This window comes from Thamnophis sirtalis, unplaced genomic scaffold (genome assembly GCF_051295495.1).
Source record: "Thamnophis sirtalis isolate CommonGarterSnake01/CBP01778 unplaced genomic scaffold, rThaSir2_p1.2 scaffold_2, whole genome shotgun sequence".
NCBI classification, from domain to species: domain Eukaryota; kingdom Metazoa; phylum Chordata; class Lepidosauria; order Squamata; family Natricidae; genus Thamnophis; species Thamnophis sirtalis.
Genome location: NW_028261382.1, coordinates 141,273,718 through 141,294,469, shown reverse-complemented (window position 1 = coordinate 141,294,469; position 20,752 = coordinate 141,273,718). Strand labels below are relative to the sequence as shown.

At 40.9% G+C, this 20,752-nt stretch overlaps 1 protein-coding gene across 2 annotated transcripts in view; it reads right to left on the bottom strand.

Annotated features, from left to right (window-relative positions):
- ST18 (ST18 C2H2C-type zinc finger transcription factor) overlaps positions 1–20,752 on the bottom strand; it is a 277,028-nt gene that overhangs the window by 108,047 nt on the left and 148,229 nt on the right. For both annotated transcript variants that reach the window (XM_087707068.1, XM_087707069.1), the window contains 2 exons: positions 20,431–20,485; positions 10,057–10,087 (listed from right to left, as the gene is read on the bottom strand). In XM_087707068.1, coding sequence (XP_087563194.1) covers positions 10,057–10,087; positions 20,431–20,485 — 86 coding nt within the window. The remainder of the gene's footprint in view (positions 1–10,056; positions 10,088–20,430; positions 20,486–20,752) is intronic.

Below are 20,752 nucleotides of genomic sequence, written 5' to 3'. Positions count from 1 at the left end.
AATGCCGCCAGTTTTTTATGGGGCTTTCTCCCCTTTTTTCAGTTCCTATTGGAAGAAATAACTGTATTTATCAAAATAATAAAGAAAATTGAATATCACTTTAGAAACGGTAATGTTTTCATACTGATGTTGCCTCCTTATTTTAAATTAATTTCCGTTGAAATGGCTGTAAAGTGGAGAGAACTGTTCAGAAAGTAAAAGCATTTCCACATAATTTACAGTGTCATCCTGCCATCACTTTAGCTATGCAAAGGCTTCCTGCATTAAAGTATAGATTTTATTGCTACATTGATGGCAGGTGATAGTATAATACACTATTTTCAAATCTCAAATTTTACTTGATTTGAACCAAGCTAAAGGCTTATTTAAACAAACTTTCATTTTCCTTACACAAGTTAATAAATCTGTACATGTATTATTTAAAGTAGTCTTTAGAGTAGCTGTCTAATAAACTCCCTGAGTATCTAAGGGTTACCACCTTAAGTCTTGCTATCTATTACATAAAACCATACAAACATTTCTACTCTTCACAAGAGATTGCCAAAGTCCAAAGAGTTAAAGTGTTATGAACATCAATATTTAAATATTTGCACATTATTTCTCATTCCTAAGAAAAAAGGATTTTAAAAGATACAACTAATTACAGGGCAGATATGTGATAAAACTAAACAAAAATTTTCAGGAGCAGGTGAAGATTGCTTTTGAGGCTTTCAAAATGACGTAAAATCAATATTTCAGACAGAAGAAACTGAAGTTGTATTTAGTTTGCAGTCATTGGCACCCAATGTTTGAATGAAAAAGCTATGTATTGAATCATGAAAAATCCAACTGATATCATTAAAAATATTTAATGGGAATAATTGCACTTCTGATTACAGCATATTTAGTTTTTATTTCTAGCCTTAAAATATGATTACATTATTAAATGATATACTTTCTGATTTATCCCAATTACAAAACAGCCATATTATTATTGATATTTGAAATACTCTTCCTTCTCCTTATTATCATCCTAAATGAAGTTTGACAGTATGGAAAATCTGAATTTTTTTTTTTTTAAGCCTAGATTGCTTCATTGATGTAAGAGGGTTATTCCATAATGGTACTAAACCATTCTTGCCATGAAATAACCAGAGTTATTGAGCAGATAATACAATTAATCCAACAGAAATTTTTAATGTGCAACTCTAAGGTTCTTCCAGATAAAAGACTGTTAGTATTACCAGTCAACAGAAACTGAAAATGGAAATGAAAATTATGGTAGCAGTACTTTAAAAAGACTGGAAAAATATATTCACATTAAATGAAAAACCAAAATGTTTTGAAATAGATGTAAAGAAGTATATTTCTATTGGAATATGCTACAGTGATCACCAGGATCCCTGCCAACGAACATCTGGAGAGAGAGAGCCCAAATGAACCAACTCTACATAAAATATATATTTTCTGGTAGATGGTGTGTCCTAGGGAGCCATTGGGTTTTTTGTAGATTAGGACATCCAGAAAGGGAAGTTGGTTGTTTGCTTCTATTTCCATGGTGAATTGTATTTGAGGGTGTAGGGTGTTGAGATGTGTAAGGAAGTTATCGAGTTTTTCTTTCCCGTGTGGCCAAATCACGAAAGTGTCATCAACATATCTAAGCCAGAGTTTGGGTTTGTGTTCAGATTTATTTAAGGGGTTAGTTTCAAAATGTTCCATGTATAAGTTTGCGATGACGGGTGAGAGGTGTGATCCCATGGGTGCTCCTTCTATCTGTTTGTATCTTTGTCCATTACGGATGAAGTATGTGTTGGTTAGGCAGTGGTTGGTCAGATCCAGGATGTGTTTAGGGGGGTTGTGTTTGTTCTGGATAGCTTTCAAGGGTTCTTTTATAGGCACGTGGGTGAAATGTGCAATGTACTCTACATGGGGCAGCCCTTGAAGAGCATTCGGAGACTTCAGCTGGTCCAGAATGCAGCCGCGCGAGCGATTGTGGTGCACCTCGGTACACCCACGTTACACCTATCCTCCACGAGCTGCACTGGCTGCCTATTGGTCTTCGGATACGCTTCAAGGCACTAGTCGTCACTTATAAAGCCCTTCATGGTATTGGACCTGGGTACTTGAGAGACCGCCTGCTGCCAATTACCTCCAATAGACCGATTAGATCCCACAGATTAGGCCTCCTCCGAATTCCATCCACTGGCCAATGCCGACTGGTGACCACCCGGAGGAGGGCCTTCTCTGTGGCTGCTCCGGCCCTCTGGAACAAGCTCCCTGTCTAGATTCGGACCCTCACCACCCTCCAGGCTTTCCGCAAAGCCCTTAAAACCTGGCTGTTCTGACAGGCCTGGGGCTGATGAGTTCCTGTCCCCGCTCGAATGGTGTGCCTGTTGAGTTGTTTTTAAAATTGTGGTATTGTTTGTCTATGTCTTTTTTTCCCTATTTGTATCCCCTATCCCCCCCCCCCCCTGACTTGGGTTGTGAGCCACCCTGAGTCCCTTCTGGGAAAAGGGCGGCATAGAAATATAATACATTTAATTCAATTCAAGAGGGATATGACATCGAAACTCACAAGTAGGTCGCTGTGTTGTAGGTTTTGTTTCTTTATTGTTTCTATGAAGTGGAATGAGTTTTGGACAACTTCCTCACACATCTCAACAGCCTACACTGATAAAATCAGCAAAATTCTCCACAAACACAATATCAAGACAGCCTTCAACACTGACCAAAAAATTGCCAACACCTTAAGAAACCCCAAAGACAAAATCCAGCTAGAAAACCAAGGAGTCTATGAAATACCATGCAAAATCTGCCCTGCAACATACATAGGACAAAGGAACAGGAGAATAAATGCACGCATCGCAGAACACAAGAACTCAGCGAGCAACACACCGCCCACACCAAGATTTATAGAAAGACGGCAGCTCCGATCACACTATAAGCCCAAAACCCAGCCTGAAGATGGTGAGTGAGACAATCTCAATCTTACATGGGAAAAGACCTGAATACAAGAAGACCAGCATACCTACACCTGTGAGTGAATGAATATATATATATATATGAATATTATAAATGAAACACTACTCTTACACAAGAATGTCTTTGACAGATAAACTGGGATGACATCAATAGATAATAGCAGATACACCAAATGTTAATTGTATTCACATTCTTTCACACTATTCTACTCACACTTAGGACAGTAGTCTGGTTTCTATATCAAATGGACTGTATATTGGGAAGGACAGTTGTACGCAAATCTCAAAGTGATTATACAACTGTCAGAGGCATCTTTATTTATGGTAGTGACAGTGTGTCATCAATATAAACAAGCAGTCATTGTGACTGGAAGAGTCTATTCCATATAAACCAAATCTATTTCAGACCAAATCTTGATTCTATCCTTCTATAAACCAATCTTAATTCTACCCCTTTATTAATGCAGCCTAGGATTGCATTGGCTTTTGGGGCAGTTGCCACACAATGTTGGCTCATATTTAAGTTGGAATACTAGTGGACAATTACTTACCTGTATTTTTCAGAGTATAAGACGCACAGGAGTATAAGACGCACCAAGGTTTTGAAGAGGCATTTTTTTAAAAAAGTAGGTAGGTAGATAGAGGTATAGAGAGGGAGAGAAAGAGAGAGAAATACAGTAGGTAGGTAGGTAGGGAGAGAGTAGGTAGGTAGGTAGGTAGGTAGGTAGGTAGGTAGGTAGGTAGGTAGATAAAAGGATAGAGAGGCACAGAAAGATAGAGAAATACAGTAGGTAGGTAGGGGGGAAGAGAGAAAGTGTAGGTAGGTAGAGAGATAGAGAGAAATAGAAAGAGATCGAAAGAGAAATACAGTAGGTAGTTAGGGAGGGAGAGAGAGAATAAGTAGGTAGATAGAGGAGAGAGAGAGAGAGAGAGAAATACAGTAGATAGGAAGAGAGAGAGAGAGAGAGAGAGAGAGAGAGAGAGAGAGAGAGAGAGAGAGAGAGAGAAATACAGTAGATATTAAGAGAGAGAGAGTAGGTAGGTAGGTAGTTAGATGTTTCCAGGTGTATTTATCCGTGTGCTGGAGAAGGAAATCACTGACAATCTGCAGCACCTAAGACTTTGTTTCTGCTGGCACAGCACTTGATCAATGTAATTCTCATCAATCAGTTAAAGAGCTTTCCAAAAGGAAAAAAATTTTTTGCACTCTGCAAACCTCCCAAAAATGGCCCATTTTTTTGCAAAAACGGCCCCGTTTTTTTTAAAAAAGGCATGAATAGCTGTTCTGACCCCCCTCGTCCTACACCAAAGCACGCCGAGACAAAGATACTGCAAGGATTTATTGACACACAGACAGGACCTTGGCAGCAAGCCAGCACAGACAAGACGTTGCCAGCAATCCAGCACAGGCAATACGTTGGCAGCAATCCAGCACAGTCCAGGCTGTGGCAGCAATCCAGCCTGCCAAGCTAGCCCCAAGACTTCTCCAACTCAAGTAAATACATTGACTCCTGCAAAAGGGTGTGTGCACAATCATTCCTTTTATAGTCTTGAGAGGAGCCTAATTACCACCACCTGGGTGCAATTATCTCTTGTAACTGCGTAACTGCACCTTACGCCTATTAGCTCTTCGATGCCGGGCATCCAGGAACAACTCCCTTGGCTCCTCCCCACTACTCCAATGCATGACGTCCGGATCACACTCCGTTGTCTCCCCACTCAGGCGCTCAGGCGCCTCCTGGTGGCCAACCAGCCTCTCTGCGCCCTGCTCGGAGTTGGAACCCTGTCCAGGGTCCTCCACATCCTCCAGAGCCGACTCATAGGGCCCCTCGCTGTTGGAGTCTGGTGGCAGCTCCAATGGCTCCTGCTGGGCCACAACAATAGTCTTGCGGGGGGGCTTGCAGAGTGTTCCTGGGGGGTGGGGGCCAAAAATGAGCAAAAATGATCCATTTTTCGTGAAAACGGGCCCGGTTTTTGTCAAAAAAAATTGCATGCATAGCCTTATGGAGGCTTATAGAATGCGGCTGGGGGCTGGGGGGGGCAGAAAACAGCCCGTTTTTTGCTCATTTCTACCCTCCCCAGCCCCCAAGGACTCTCTGAAAGCCTCCATAAGGCTATGCACAGCCATTTTGGTGACGGGGACGAGGCTTCGGGAGGAAAATATGCTGTATTTGATGTATAAGACACATTCAGATTTTCAGCCTCTTTTTTGAGGAAAAAGGTGTGTCTTATACTCTGAAAAATAAAGTAAGTATGAGTGAACAGTGTGCGGTAGCAGTACCACTTTATAAAGCCTTAGTACTGCTTTACAATGTTGTGGGTCCTTCATCACTGGAGGCTTTCAAAAAGAGACTGGACAATCATTTGATTTTGATTTGATTTGATTTGATTTGATTAAGTTTGTATGCCGCCCTATTCCCGAGAGACTCAGGGCGGCTAACAATAAAAAGGGAGGGGATACAAAAAAATAAAATAAAAAACAACAATTTAAAATTCTACAACAACCGTAACCTCGAATGGGGCTGGATAGTTCAACAGCCCCAGGCCTGCCGGAACTGCCAGGTCTTAACTGCTTTGTGGAAGGCCGGAAGGGTAGTAAGGGTCCAGATCTCCACGGGGAGATCGTTTGAGAGGGCCGGAGCAGCCACAGAGAAGGCCCTCCCCCGAGGAGTCGCCAGCCGACATTGGCCGGCAGATGGAATTCGGAGGAAGCCTGAAATGGTATCAGGTCTCCTGTTTGATCAGGGGGTTGGATTAGAAAACTTCCAATTGTATTATTCTATATTCTATGTTTATAAAGAATCCAGCAGAATGGCTTTTTTTCCTTCTGACAATACCAGAAAAAGAAGTATTTTCAAAATTTATGAGGTTATAACTGGTAGAATTACTAGGCATTATAAGAAATGTAGCCCTGAGTTTAAAATGTGGTTAATTAATGATAGCTCTGAAAGACTAGAAAAATGCTAAAGCTGTATAAAGACTACAAGCATATAAAAACATTGCATACGTTTATAAAATGTAGTAATGTGTGAATGTTTGACAGACAGGAGTAATAATGAGAATAAGTGAACTTTAGTATACATCCAATATACTGAATAAACTAGTGTCATGCTTTATACCGATATAATTTCAGTGTACTATAAATAAGCAAATGTATATGCACACATAATAAAGATTTTGCTGAACAATACCACTTGTACTAGTGGTGGGTTTCAAAATTTTTAGAACCTCTTCTCTAGGTGTGGCCAGCTTTGTGGGAGTGGCTTGCCAGCCATGTGACCGAGTGGGATGGCTTGGCAGTCAGGTGACTGGGTGGGCATGGCCAACTTGTAAAATGTACAAATGTGGTGAAACTCACTTAACAATGCACTTGCTTAGCAACCAAAATGTTGGCTCAGAAACTCTGGAATTTGAACCACGCAAGTGTTAACGTTGTCAAGTTACAAGATCCTTGCACCCTAACCCTTTAGGAAAAAAACCCCCAGGGGTGTTCAAACTTGACAGCTTTAAGACTTGTGGACTTCAACTCCCAGAATTCCTCCTCCAGTCATGTTGGCTCAGGAACTCTGGCATTGAAGCATGCAAGTCTTAAAGCTGTCAAGTTACAAGACCCTTGCACCCCTAACCTTTTAGAAAAACACCCCCAGGGGTGTTCAAACTTGACAGCTTTAAGACTTGTGGAATTCAACTCCCAGAATTCCTCCTCTCGCTCTTCATCTTGATGATGTGCGGACGGGTGGGGGTAGGGAGCTGGAACCAGTTCTAAAGGGCACTGTAAATTTGTGGAACCTCTTCTATAGAAGAGGTTAGAACTGGCAGGAACCCACCCCTGACTTGTCCGCTCTGCTAATCATACCTCTTCCCAGGTAAGAGCCTCTAAATAGTGGTTAGTGATTTAAGATATCAGTATCAGAGATAAAGTATTTCTCAAATTTACCTCCTAAAACTGTGGAATGTGGTTGGATGTTCAATCTAGTGCTACAAAACTATTGGTGTCCTTCTACAAGATTGCTGAAACTGTTGGCTGGTTGCCCTATCCATTTTATTTGGTTGATTGTACAAAGAGCAATAGGCAAGTGCTGTTCATCCTCACCCTGGGGGCTCCCCAAAAAATTAAATCCTGTCATTTGCTATGAATATATTCATAATATGCAGACATTAGGTGGCTGTAAAGCAAATAAATCACTCTGAAAGATTGAAATACCAATCACTTTCTTCTAACACCATGTAATTCTGATACAGTATGTTTTATTTTTAAAGGCCAACTTCTCGATGGAGAGATCTTAGCAAATGGGTAATACAATGTCATTTTTAAAAAGTTATATCAGATTTCAAAAGAGGAAATCTTCCAAATGTAAAAGGTTTGGCTTAAAAAGAAATGAAAGGAGAAATTTAAAAATATTTTGTAGAAGTATCTTATTCTTGCATAATATGCAAACATGGGATCATCTAATAAGTACTGAAATGTTCAAGATGCAGAAAATAACACTATAAACAATTTACTTAATGTGAAGAGATTCAGTTCATGTCATACTTAAACTATGCAACGATACACATTCTGTGGTAGCATGACTGATGTCTATGTTTCTTATCAAAGGCAGCCTAATGTTATATAAAGGCTACAAGATTTGGGAAAATACACCACTATATATCAATCTTTGGAAAACATAATCAAGACAATGTTATCATGAAGACTGGGTATATAGGTATCTGCCTAGCTAATGAAGATAAAGACTGAAAAAAAATCCACAATTGATTCTGTTAGGAGAATGAAAGCTAGTTACTTTGTCCTCACTCAAAAAAATACACTGTGGCAGTAGATTAGGATTTCATTTACTTCTTAAACATGATAAGATAGTCAATAAAATCTGTTCCAGCTTTATAAATGTTTTTAAAAGCTCTACATTCTTGTATGTTGCAGAATCAGATGGCCACATTATACAAAATGGGAAGAGTTTTACTGTTCAACATATCTAAATATGCAACCTTTTTGAAAATTAAGAGAGCTTAAACCTTATCATCAATCAGATCCAAGATGGTATATCTTACATGGATTTAAATTAAAAATCAGTAGAAGGATTTGCCATCTTGGAATTATCCTGACAAACTTAATTATATTACTGCAGCAGGAGAACAAGATGCCGCCTTAAGCCCCATTTTTGTGGCCCTCAACCTTTCCCCACAGTTATACTGCTAAAGATCACAACACACTCATTATTGTTTAAGTGCTTTTGGGATATTGGAATCCAGATTATCTTTGAAGAAGCCTCTAATAATCTATTTTTAAGTGAATTTGTCAAATCTTGTCTTCCATTCACCCTTTTGTTTTGCTTGCCTTCTTCAAAGACATTACTATGTCATTGTGTCTTATGTGGCCCTTGGAACTCTTCAAATAGATAAAGACTAACTATGGATGGAAAAAAATACCCATGGTCTAATGAAACACATCTCTTTTCATATCCCCGTATCACATTAATTCAGTTTTTACATTCACAAATAAGAAGATACACACACACACACACAAACACACACAAACACACATATATATACATACATACCACAATTATAGCAGCCAATAACATTGGGGGAAAAATTCTTAAGAATTCACAACTACAAAGTTTGAGATTTCTGTTTTATTACTATTTGAAACTTTATTAATAAATACCACAAATTTGTACCACAAAAAGCTGCACATTTGGAATCTAAAAAGATGAATGCCAAGTTACTATCGGTTCAGTCAAACCAGTCTGAACTGGTAGGAACTAACAACTGGACTGGGCCAAGGTCACCAAGCTAGATTTGGTACTTAGGCAAGATTTAAACTCACAATCTCTCAGTTTCTAGCCTGGTGCCAAACTGGTTCTCATATTAGGGTATACCATTTGTCACAAATGTAAGGATACTGATCTTATGCCACTCTTTTTAGAGATTAAGATAATTATTAGTATTATTTTCGTTTTAAAAAATAGCGCCCAAATCTTCGTTATTACCCATATTTGGAAAAGGACTATTTTTAGTTGCTGTTCAACTGAAATCTCACTTTCACTGTTACAGACTCCTACTGCATGTACTTGAAATGCCTTTGATTGAATAATTTAGAAATTATTATTATAAAAAATGTTTTTAATTTTATTTTCCCCATTGAAAAATTTCTGGAACTTTTTCATTTACATAATGTGTTTATATAGTAGTTACTTAACTTTTCAGTGACCAATAGCAATGTGAGCTAGATAAAAATATGGAGTAATTTTGCAATTATCCCCTTTGGCTTCAGTAAAATGCTCAATAGGACGAGATAGGCAGCTGAATGGTGCCAATAAAGAGAAATAGTTATCATTTTCTTTTACATGGCATAATTGCTACATAAACCATGATCATTCCACAGATTTTGTTAGATCTAGTTCCATCTTGCAGAATAACAGGAAAGGAGATATACCTTCTCAGCTATAATCTAATGCAACACTAGCTACTGTACTTGCAGTGATAGAGAACAACAAAATAGGAGATTTTAGATAACTTTTAAGGTTTTTTTTAAACTTTATTCATTTCAAACTTTATTAAGAAAGAATAACCATAGCACAAAGCTAAAATTTTGGAATCTAAGGAGATAGACGAACAGTGTTTCTATAATATTTGAACAATGTCTTCACACTAGATATATTAGAGTATAATGTTTAGTGAAATCATTGGAAAAGTTATGACAGAAGAACTTAATGCAACAGATATGACTGCCTGCCTGTTTAATCACTAGAGTTACCTATTTGATATACCAAAGAATGCTAGGAGGTGTTTAATAACCAACTTTAACATTTTGTTTCACCAGCATTTCTTTTAAAGAACCAACTATATAACAACTACGAACAGGCCAACTTGTTCTGGTGGTTATTTTGTTGTAATAAATGCTTAAGATAGGGATGTCAAACTTGCGCCCTTTGGGCAGGATGTGTCACTTGCTGGCCATGCCCACCCCGATTTAGTGAAGGGGGAAAAAGTCACGATACATCACATGACAACAACATGACAACGTGAGTTTAACACCTCTGGCCAAAGAAAAATAGCCAGTGATGAAGTCAAGATATAAACTTAAAAATCTTACCTGAGTTCCTGCACGATTGAATCCACATGTGCTGTAAAAGAAGGGAAAACTGAATCAACTTATATGTTGCTTTTTTTAATCTGCTCACTTCTGATAAGAAATGTAACCCTTTTCTTAACAGGGTTACTTTAATTTCCCCCCAGCCACAAGATGATTATTATTATGAGTAGTAACTATTAAGTAGTAAATTCTATGATGACTTTAAAAAAAATGCAGATGGTTTTCTACTATACTGGAAGATGAAAAATACTGTACAATGGATAAAATTTACCTCATACATAAATACAATTGCTAATTATAGCAGTAGTAATGTTGATTGTACAATGAAAAACCATATTTTGGTAGAGATGATTTGAGAGTGGAGAACTCTGGTGTTTACTTATTTACTTACCTGCCTGAAAAAGATTAGATGGTTTATTGGAAAAGCCATTAGATCATTTATTCATCTTTCACCCTATCTTTGGGAAAACAGTTATGCTTGTAAGCCTCTTTGTACAAGAGAAAAGCATTTAAGGCTTAAATATGCTTAACTGTTTTGGTAAATAAGAGTGATAGCCTTCTTAATATTTAAAGAAATTATGGTAGTGTGTTAACTTTGATTAGAAACTACTAAAGAAACTCAGTTAGCCCATAGCTCCCTGCAGACTTAGTCACATAAAAGCTTACAACAATGTTCAGATGTGCCGCAGTAACTTCATTATTTCATTGCAATTAATCACCTCATTTGGGAGTTGTTTTTCATCCTGCTGATCTAAACGGAACTACTTTTATTGATCTCATCTGAGGGTAAAGGAAGCTTTTTAAAGAATCATATAGATCTGGATTGATATCATTATAACTAGTTATATTGCTAGTACTAAGATATCTGGGTTGATAACTTATGGATGACCACAAGATGGCAGCAAATGGTCACATTTATCTGTATCTCTTGGCTACCATCTACTGTTTGAATTTATGCAGTTTACCATAGCTCCATACTTTACATTCACTAAAATGAATACCAAAATGTGCATGGATGTAGAAATTTTATAGCAATTTGCTTGGAATTTTGGGAAGTGCTTTACAAAATTCTAAGCAACTTATTTTAAAAAAGACAGACATAAAATAGGAAATTATTGGATTGTATTATTTAACTCCATCTGTAAATACAGTTTTATGTGATCATGATAAATTCATGGTTTGCACATTAATTTCTACATGCATAGATATGTCACATTGAAATGTTATAATGCAGTAGTTCTCAAATGATGGGTCATGAAATTCTGGTAGTTCCCAATTAAATACAGAGGTCCTGATAACTATCCACAAAAGTGTAAGTAGCCAGGCTTGGAAACAGCAGTCATTGAATCCAGAATTAGCAACAAGATGGTCTGGAAATAGGAGTAGGAATCTCAATGGGAACAAAAACAGGACAGGAAGACTCCAGAAACTGGCCTTGAAGAAAAAAAAAATTGGAACTACCAAATGTCTTGCAGGGATTCTGCTTCAATTCAGCAAACTGCACAGGGGCAGATAGGCTAATGCTCCAGAGGGTTAATGTCATTGCCCAGAGGATTATTGGTTGCCCTCTCCCCTCCTTGGAAGAGTTTTATAGCTCCCGCTGCCTAAAGAAAGTTCAAAGCATTCTTAAAGATCCACATCATCCTGGGCACCCTTTTGAACTACGACCATCTGGCAGACGGTATAGGATAATAAAAACAAGGACAAGGCTGAAAAACAGCTTCTATACCAGGGCAATTCTATGGTATAGTGCAATATTAATGCAATATAGGGGTTTCAATTTCAATTATATAGCATGTGAAGGATGTGTCTTTATGTTTTTATTTTTATAATTATAATGTACACTGAAGATGGCATTTAATTTTGTTGTACAATGTGCAATGACAATAAAGTAAACTAAATGAAACTAAACTAAACTGAATACCAGGAACAAGTTACAAGGGAAGATACAAATCCATGGAAAGATATACAATCAGGGGTGGGTTCCGGATTCTTTTACTGCCAGTTCGGTCAGGGATGTGCTTCGTGCGCACATACACTTTGCATGCTTGATGAGCGATACACGCACATGCACAGAAGCAAAAACCAAAAAACTGGTTCGTATGCGTGGGCGGTTGAGTTACTACCTACTCAGCCAAACTGGTCCAAACCAGTAGGAACCCACCTCTGTATACAATGATGTTGATGGAAGAATTAATATATATTTCAGCGGAATTGTAGTCAAGAACCCTGATCCAATCTCAGATAGGAATTTGTGTTTTGAACCAGATAGGTTCAAGAAGTTTCTTACGTAGATGTGTTCCAAACTCCATATGGGCTTCCAAGAACCAGTCTTTTCTCATTCATTTTTTTACACAGCATTCCACACTTATGTGTACATATTATTTTTTATCTGCTGATGCATATCTGGATCTACTTCTGGAGAATACAGCATCCAAAAGCTCCATTCAGTGCTTCTGGAACCTGTGAGAACTCATTCCCAAGTCAACAGTAAAACTGAGTTCTCACCAGGCCCTGATTTTGCACATGCACAGGGCTATGACACATTTGAAGCTAGCTATCACTCCTAGTACTCAAGAAGAAGAAAAAACTCATTACAACAGTGGAAAATATATGCAGCTCTGATTTGAATTGTTTGATTCTTGATTTTTCTGAAACTTGCTTTTCATTTTGAAGACATTTTGTTACTGGCTAGGTAACATTATCAGTGCAAAGGAGAGTGATATTTGCTGGCTGTTTATATATGGCAGCTTGTCCTATCAGTCTTGATTGGAGTATTATTTCTTCCTTGATTACTCTTTTGATTGCAAACAGATAGATGACTGGCAGGTAGAAAACTGGCAGAACATATGCATGAACATGGCAGTCAGAAAACATAATGAAAATACCTTAATTTCACAACACATTGACAAGTTCCAGCACAATTTCAACTGGAAAACCATAGACTTAATCAAGGTAGATCCAAAAATATAATACAATTTCTAACATCTTGGCAGTCTGACCAATCAACTAGTAACAAAAAAGTGAGATGAGCTCTACCTAGAAACCATTCAAAAAAGGTAGCAATTAAAGGTCAGAAAACAACCAAACAACCTTAACTACATTGATCCTCATCACACCATCACTTGTTAACCCACCTCCAGATAAGCAGGAACAATCAAGAAAGAAACAATGGCCAGTTGAAAGAGCAGTCAATGAAACAATATAGCAGTCAAGGGTGATAGGACAAGCTACCATATCTAAACAGAAAACTTCACTCCCCTATACTGTGTACTGATGAAGTTACCTAGCCTGGTTATTAAATATCTGCAAGAAGAAAAAGAAGTTCAAATAAGATTTCACTAGTCAGAGGAACATGAAAGCTATTATTTTAGAAGGACCCAGCTCCACAAATTTTGATAATTGCTGATTTCTGCTATAATGAGCTAAGCATCTCTGCATCTTTTAAACAAAAACTTCATAGTATTTTTTAGTATTTAGTATTTATTAATACTTATAGGCCGCCCTTTTCCCTGAGGGGACTCAGGGCGGCTTACATAAAATGAGGGGGGGGGTATACAGACAATAGACACAAACAATACATAGAAGTAAAATAGTAAGCAACATTCATTCATCATTCGGGTGGGGACAAGTTATCTTTTTCCCCAGGCCTGACGGGCTAGCCAGGTCTTAAGGGCTGTGCGGAAGGTCTGGACGGTGGTGAGGGTACGAATCTCCATGGGGAGATCGTTCCAAAGGGTCGGAGCTACTACTGAAAAGGCTCTCCTCCGTGTAGTTGCCAGTCGGCACTGACTGGCAGATGGAACTCGGAGGAGGCCTAATCTATGTGATCTAATTGGTCGCAGGGAGGTAATTGGCAGGAGGCGGTCTCTCAAGTACGCAGATCCACTACCATGAAGGGCTTTATGAGTGACAAGTAGCACCTTGAAGTGCACCCGGAGATCAACAGATAGCCAGCGCAGCTCGCGGAGGATAGGTGTTATGTGGGTGAACCGCGCGGCTGCGTTCTGGACTAGCTGAAGTCGCCGGATGCTCTTCAAGGGCAGCCCCATGTAGAGCACATTGCAGTATTCCAGCCTAGAGGTCACAAGGGCCCGAGTGACTGTTGTGAGGGCCTCCCGATTCAGGTAGGGTCGCAACTGGCGCACCAGGCGAACCTGGGCAAATGCCCCCCTGGTCACAGCCGTCAGATGATGGTCAAAAGTCAGCTGTGGATCCAGGAGGACTCCCAAGTTGCGAACCCTCTCTGAGGGGTATAAAATTTGACCCCCCAGCCTGAGCGATGGAACACTGATCGAATTATTGGGAGGAAAACACAACAGCCACTCGGTCTTCTCCGGGTTGAGTACAAGCTTGTTAGCCCTCATCCAGTCCATAACGGCCTCAAGACCCCGGTTCATCACGTCCACCGCTTCATTGAGTTGGCACGGGGCGGACAGATACAACTGAGTATTGTCCGCGTATTGATGGTATCTTATCCCGTGCCTCCGAATGATCTCACCCAGCGGTTTCATGTAGATGTTAAATAGTAGGGGGGATAAGACCGAACCCTGCGGCACCCCATATGTTAGGGGCCTAGGGGTCGATCTCTGCCCCCCCACTAACACCAACTGCGACCTGTCCGAGAGGTAGGAGGAGAACCACCGTAACACAGTGCCTCCCACCCCCACCTCCCGCAGTCGTCGCAGAAGGATACCATGGTTGATGGTATCGAAAGCTGCTGAGAGGTCGAGGAGAACCAGGATGGAGGCATGGCCTCCATCTCTGGCTCTCCAAAGATCATCGGTCAATGCGACCAAAGCGGTTTCTGTGCTGTAACCGGGTCTGAAGCCTGACTGGAAGGGGTCGAGATAGCTTGCTTCCTCCAAGGACCGTTGGAGCTGGAAGGCCACCACCTTCTCGACAACCTTCCCAACAAAAGGGAGGTTGGAGACTAGACGGTAGTTGTTAAGGGCAGCTGGATCCAAGGATGGCTTCTTCAGGAGGGGTCTCACCACCGCCACTTTAAGTGTGGCGGGGAAGTGCCCCTCCTGAAGAGAGGCGGTAACAACCGCCTGGATCCAGCCTCGTGTCACCTCACTGCTGTTAGCAACCAGCCATGAGGGACACGGGTCCAGTACACAGGTGGAGGCACTCACAGCTCTCATGGCCTTGTCCACATCCCCAGGGGCAACATCCTGAAACTCAACCCAGAGGTGGTCTACCAGTTCATCCTCTTGTGCCTCGGCTGGAACTGCAGGGATGGAGTCCAAATCCGACCGAAACCGAGCAATTTTGTCCGCTAAGAATTGGGCATAATCCTCAGCTCTACCCTGCAAGGGTTCCCCTGTATCCCTCCTATTTAGGAGGGAACGGGTTATCCTAAACAGGGCGGCTGGGCGGGACTCAGCGGACGCAACCAAGGTGGCAATGTGAGATCTTTTTGCTGCCCTAAGTGCCCTGATGTACTCCTTGGTGCTAGTTGTTAGGATTGCTCAGTTCGATTCGGATTTATTGGACCTCCATAGGTGCTCTAGGCATCTCCTCCGGCGCTTCATCTCCCGGAGCTCCTCGGTGAACCAAGGAGGCCTCTGGGATCCGCCGCCTCGGAGGGGCCGTAGTGGCGCAATCCGGTCAAGGGTCTCCGATGCTGCCGAGTGCCAGGCAGCAACCAGAGTCTCCACCGGACTGTGGGCGAGAGTATCAGGAATAACCCCAAGCTCCGTCTGGAACCTCAGAGGCTCCATAAGTCGCCTGGGGCAGAACCACCTGGTCGGTTCCTCCTCCCTACAGTGGGGGTTTGGTCTCCGAAAGTTGAGCCTCAGTAGGCAGTGGTCTGACCACGACAGGGGTATGATCTCATTACCCCTCAGACCAAGATCACAAGTTCACTGCTCCAAGAGAAATACGAGGTCGAGCATGTGACCCGCTGAGTGAGTTGGGCCCCGAATTACCTGGGTCAAGCCCATGGCCGTCATGGAAGCCATGAACTCCTGCGCTCCATCAGAGTGTTCACCGAGCGAAGGCAAATTGAAGTCCCCCAAGACCATAAGTCTAGGGAACTCAATTGCTAGCTTGGCTACCGACTCGAGGAGCGAGGGGAGGGCTGCTGCAACGCTGTTGGGAGGCAGGTACGTTAACAGCAGACCCACTTGACCCTTGAGGTCCAACTTTACCAGCAGAGACTCACACCTGACAAGCTCCGGAGCAGGGATCCTACGAGGTGCTAACGACTCCCGGATAATGATAGCCACACCCCCACCCCTTCTCTGGGCTCTCAGCTGGTGCAGCACCTGAAATCCTTCTGGGCACATCTCTACGAGGGGGACTCCTCCCTCCGGGCCCAGCCAGGTTTCAGTAATACATGCCAGGTCTGCCCTCTCATCTAAAATTAAGTCCCGGACGAGAGGAGCCTTGTGAACCACAGACCTGGCATTTAGCGACAGCAGCCTGAGACCAGGGTCCTGATTACTTGCGCCATCTGGCCTCGGAGTGGGACTCATAGGGCCGGAAGGAGGGATCTCTGTAACGTAGCGAACCCTCCTTCCCCGGTAATGGCCAGCCCTAAAGTCCCCGCCATATCTGCCCCTCCCTGTTACGACCGTAATGCTCCGGCCCTCTCCCGTGTCTCTGGTCCCCCCAACCACCCCAGTGCCCCCCGCATTCCCCGGCAGGTCCTCCGAATCATACATACTCATTCACTCACCCAGGCAATCCCCACGTAGTAATTAAAAACACAAAAAATACAACAATGATAAGTAGTAAAAAGTGGGAACATTCACTCAATCACATACATATCCCATGCATATCCCATACAAAAGAAGGAAGAAAAGAAGAAAGAAAAGAGAAGAAAAGATAAATTGCGCAGTTGTTAAAAGTGCAAGTTCAGGTAACGTAGCTGGCTCTCAGCGTTCGGGATGGTTAGAATAACTGGAGTCCAGCTGTAGTCCAAATAGGATATATAGGGGAGTGTCTCGTATCCCCCTCTTCTTCTGTGAGTCTGAAAAGGTCCAACAAGTCCGGAACAGTCGAAGATGGCAGAGGGCTTTCTTGCACAGGCACTGTCCAGAGCAATGCCCCAAGGGTAATAGCAGATGGTAATGGTGGCAATAATCAGAGCCAGATGGAGGCGTGTCAGCGAGCCTAGAAATCCAACGGCCGCGACAAAAGGAGGCCAGATGTTAAGATGCCACAATAGAGGATAGTCAAGTGCCAGGCAGAAAACACAAGACAGGCAAAGAAGGAGTCACATCTGAAGGGCCACCTGACCAAACAAGAGTGGAGGAGGGAGGGGGCAATGGCGGAACGAAAACGGGGCCAAATAGGGAGGAGAGCCATCCGGAGGGACTGACGCGGCACTAGGCAAAACCAGCCGCCCAATTTTCTCAGTCCCAGCAGGGGTCAAAGCACTGTAAAGAGGGGTCCCCAAACTTGTCAAACAACTATGAAGCACATCTTTTTGAATTGTTAAAGCAGCTGCATTTGTTGCAAGTCTCAGATGACTATGATAGAAACTGTTTTGGTCATCTTCAATAATACAATAGCAGAGTTGGAAGGGACCTTGGAGGTCTTATTATCCAACCCCTTGCCTAGGCAGGAAGGTGTAGCTGTTTTAATGATTCAAAAAGAAACATTTCATACTCATTTCCACGCATTGCAGTTTTTGCTTTTCATGCAATCTTTTCACAGCCTCAATATTTGAAAATGCTTGCAAATGAGAAGGAAGAAAATTGCCATATGGTTGACCTTTAATAAAATAATTTATTTAAAATATGTATGTTGACACTGAGCTTATTTTGAATTCACTGCATTAAGAAAATGCATTCAAATCAGAGATGGGCAAGCAGGCCTCTGTTCATAAACTGAAAGGAGTTTTCTGAGATTCAGACAAAATATTTGGAAGGCCTTGAGTATAGAAGGCTACTTATCCAGTTAGGCTACTTTCTTTGGTTAGAACTGATGTTTAGAGCATAATTTTCTACTGGGGATAATTGAGTCTGTAATCCATTCCATCACAGGAATCACTGACACATTTTTGCTACTAGTGTCCTTCTCCAATTTCTATACCTTACTATAAAGGAGGTTTTTCCTGCAATGGGAAAAACAAGGCAGAGAATGCTTGGGCAGGACCATTTATTCATCTATTAGATTTTTATCTTACTTTTACTGCTTTATAAGTTACTCAAGATGGCAAACATACATAACACTTCCTCCCCCTCCTCCTATTTTCCTCAAAACAACCACCTTGTGAAATGGATTGGGTTGAGAAAGTGTGACTGGCCCAAGATCATCTAACTGGCTTTTATGCCTAAGGCAGTGTGGGAAGAAAGTGACTTCAGTACCCACTATGACATATTCTATGTCACCTTTGTCATGCACGTCATCCACCAACCTTGGCTATGTTTGAGCTCAATAAATCCCAGGTCATAAAACAAAGAACTGCTTAAGTTTTTCTGCTCATACGGCCTCTTGGGCTGAACTGGCTGAGTGCATCTCCCTTAAGATATTAGCAACTCAATCAAAATCCATAGAAATATTTTAGGGCATGTAAATTCTTTACACAGAGAAAGAGTTTGCAATTGGCCAAAGGTTGAAAGCCCATTGAGCTAAACATTGCTTTTAAGAATAAACAAAGGATCCCTTCCTCTGTGGGACTACCATTTCTAACTACAATGTTAATGGGGGGGACCCTGCAAACTCAGCAGGATGCCTAATTGAGCACACACACACCCCTTGGCTATCCAGCTAATTACAGTTTCCAATAATTTCTACTGGGCAGGATCTATTATTGGGAGGAACAAAGGGGAGGTATAAAGGCAAATACTTGAGAACTGTCCTGTATTGAGAATTGTTGTATTGCAAGTTATGTTGGCAAAAACAAACAAACCCTGACCCATCAAAATAAACTGATCCATCCTGTATATTCATAAGATGAGCTAGATTTGAATCCAGAACAGGAAGAGTAGAACTCAGAATTTCCCGTCCCAAAGGTGTTTTTAAAAAGACAACAGGACTTTCTTGATTTTTTTTTGAAGATGCTTCACTTCTAATCCAAGAAACTTCTTCAGTTCTTGTTGGATGAGAAATGAAACATCTTCAAGAAAGGCCAGTTGCCTTTTTTAAAAGCACCTTTGGGACAACCATGACCTGGATGACTGACAACCTACATAGAGATTCAGAGTCTCCTAGTTCTGGGTCAGCACCCTAACCACTAAATCAAACTACATATTTCAGTTCAGTCTATGGTGGTCTTCCATATAGCTGTAACAGCAGTGGTAATGGGATGGTATCTCATAGGAAGAAGAAGGTGTCTTCCAACTGTACGTTACAAACTTTTAGGTCATTTCAACAATTAGTGCTTGAATTACACTACTTGCCCTGAATTGTTCATTATATGCATTACCACCTTGCACCAGCGTATTCAAACCTGATGTAGCTAAGCAGATGCTTCAAAGGTCCTTCATAGAGTCATATGTCAAAGTACCCTTAAAGTGCCCTTAATGTACTGGATTGTAGCAAATTAGATTTGTTAGCATTACATTTAGTCATTGAAGTTCTGCCACAAACTTTTCAACTAAAATCTGCTTCAAATGAAAGTGAAATATCCCCATTTATTTACTTTTATATATGCCCATATCCCATTTTCAATGAAGGGTCACAAAGAACATTAACAATTATAATAAAAAGTTATTTTCCTTAAGGGGTTGTATTACTAGTCAATCATGTTTTCCAGATGTTTAGATCATTAAGGGGCCTTTTAATCTCAATATTGCATTGCCATCTGTTCCACTCCTTACCCAATGAGAATCAGAAAATGGGTTTAGCAAATATTTGAAAAGGTATAAAGAATACACCCCCCACCCCCCCACCCCCACACACACTTTAAAAAATAGGAATATAGTAGTGTTTTAAATAGACAAAGATTTATTTGGAAAGGGTTTTTTTTTTAAAAATTTTTTGTTATAGCACAGTTTGTGCTATAACAGGGAACAGAAAATCACTAAAATGCATGTCCCTCGTTTACCAAAGTTAGCATATAATTTGAAAAGGATCAGTTGCACTGAGGAGTTTATATTGTGTTCCAAAATAATTGCTTGCATGGCAAAAGCCATTTAGTGTCAAAATATCAGAAAGCTTCTGTTGGGAGATTTTTTAAATTGTCTATGTGAAATTTATCATGCATTAGAAAGATTGTCTTTCCTCTTTCATTCCCCAATGCATGTAATAACATTTCACCTCATAATGCTTGCATTTTCTGTCCTGACTTGATTAAAATGAGCCCTAAGGAAGGTGTTGGCTCAGTGACTACACATTTGGGAGCCTGTGCAGAGATCATTATGTTTCATGGTGTGGTGGGCACAGGGTCAGAGAAGGGGGTCTTTTAAGCTAACTCACCCTTGATTCCTCTTGAACGGGTACGTAGCTTTTTATCTTCTCCATCAGCATCCATCTGCAAGAAAACAGGAAGCATTCAATTAAATATGTTTACCACTGAAGACAGTTTTGATGTCTTACAAATGAAGGATTTATTAATCTGTTGTAACTTAGTTAAAAAGTCATCCATGAATGACTTTCAGTGACAGTTCAGAATAGTATTTCTTTAATATGCTCTCAACACAATTGCCAATGAGCTACAAATGACTGGTGATTTAGGGATTTACATTCTAATTGCAAACAAGAAATTTTGTGTATGTGTGTATGTACTCAGATGACAACT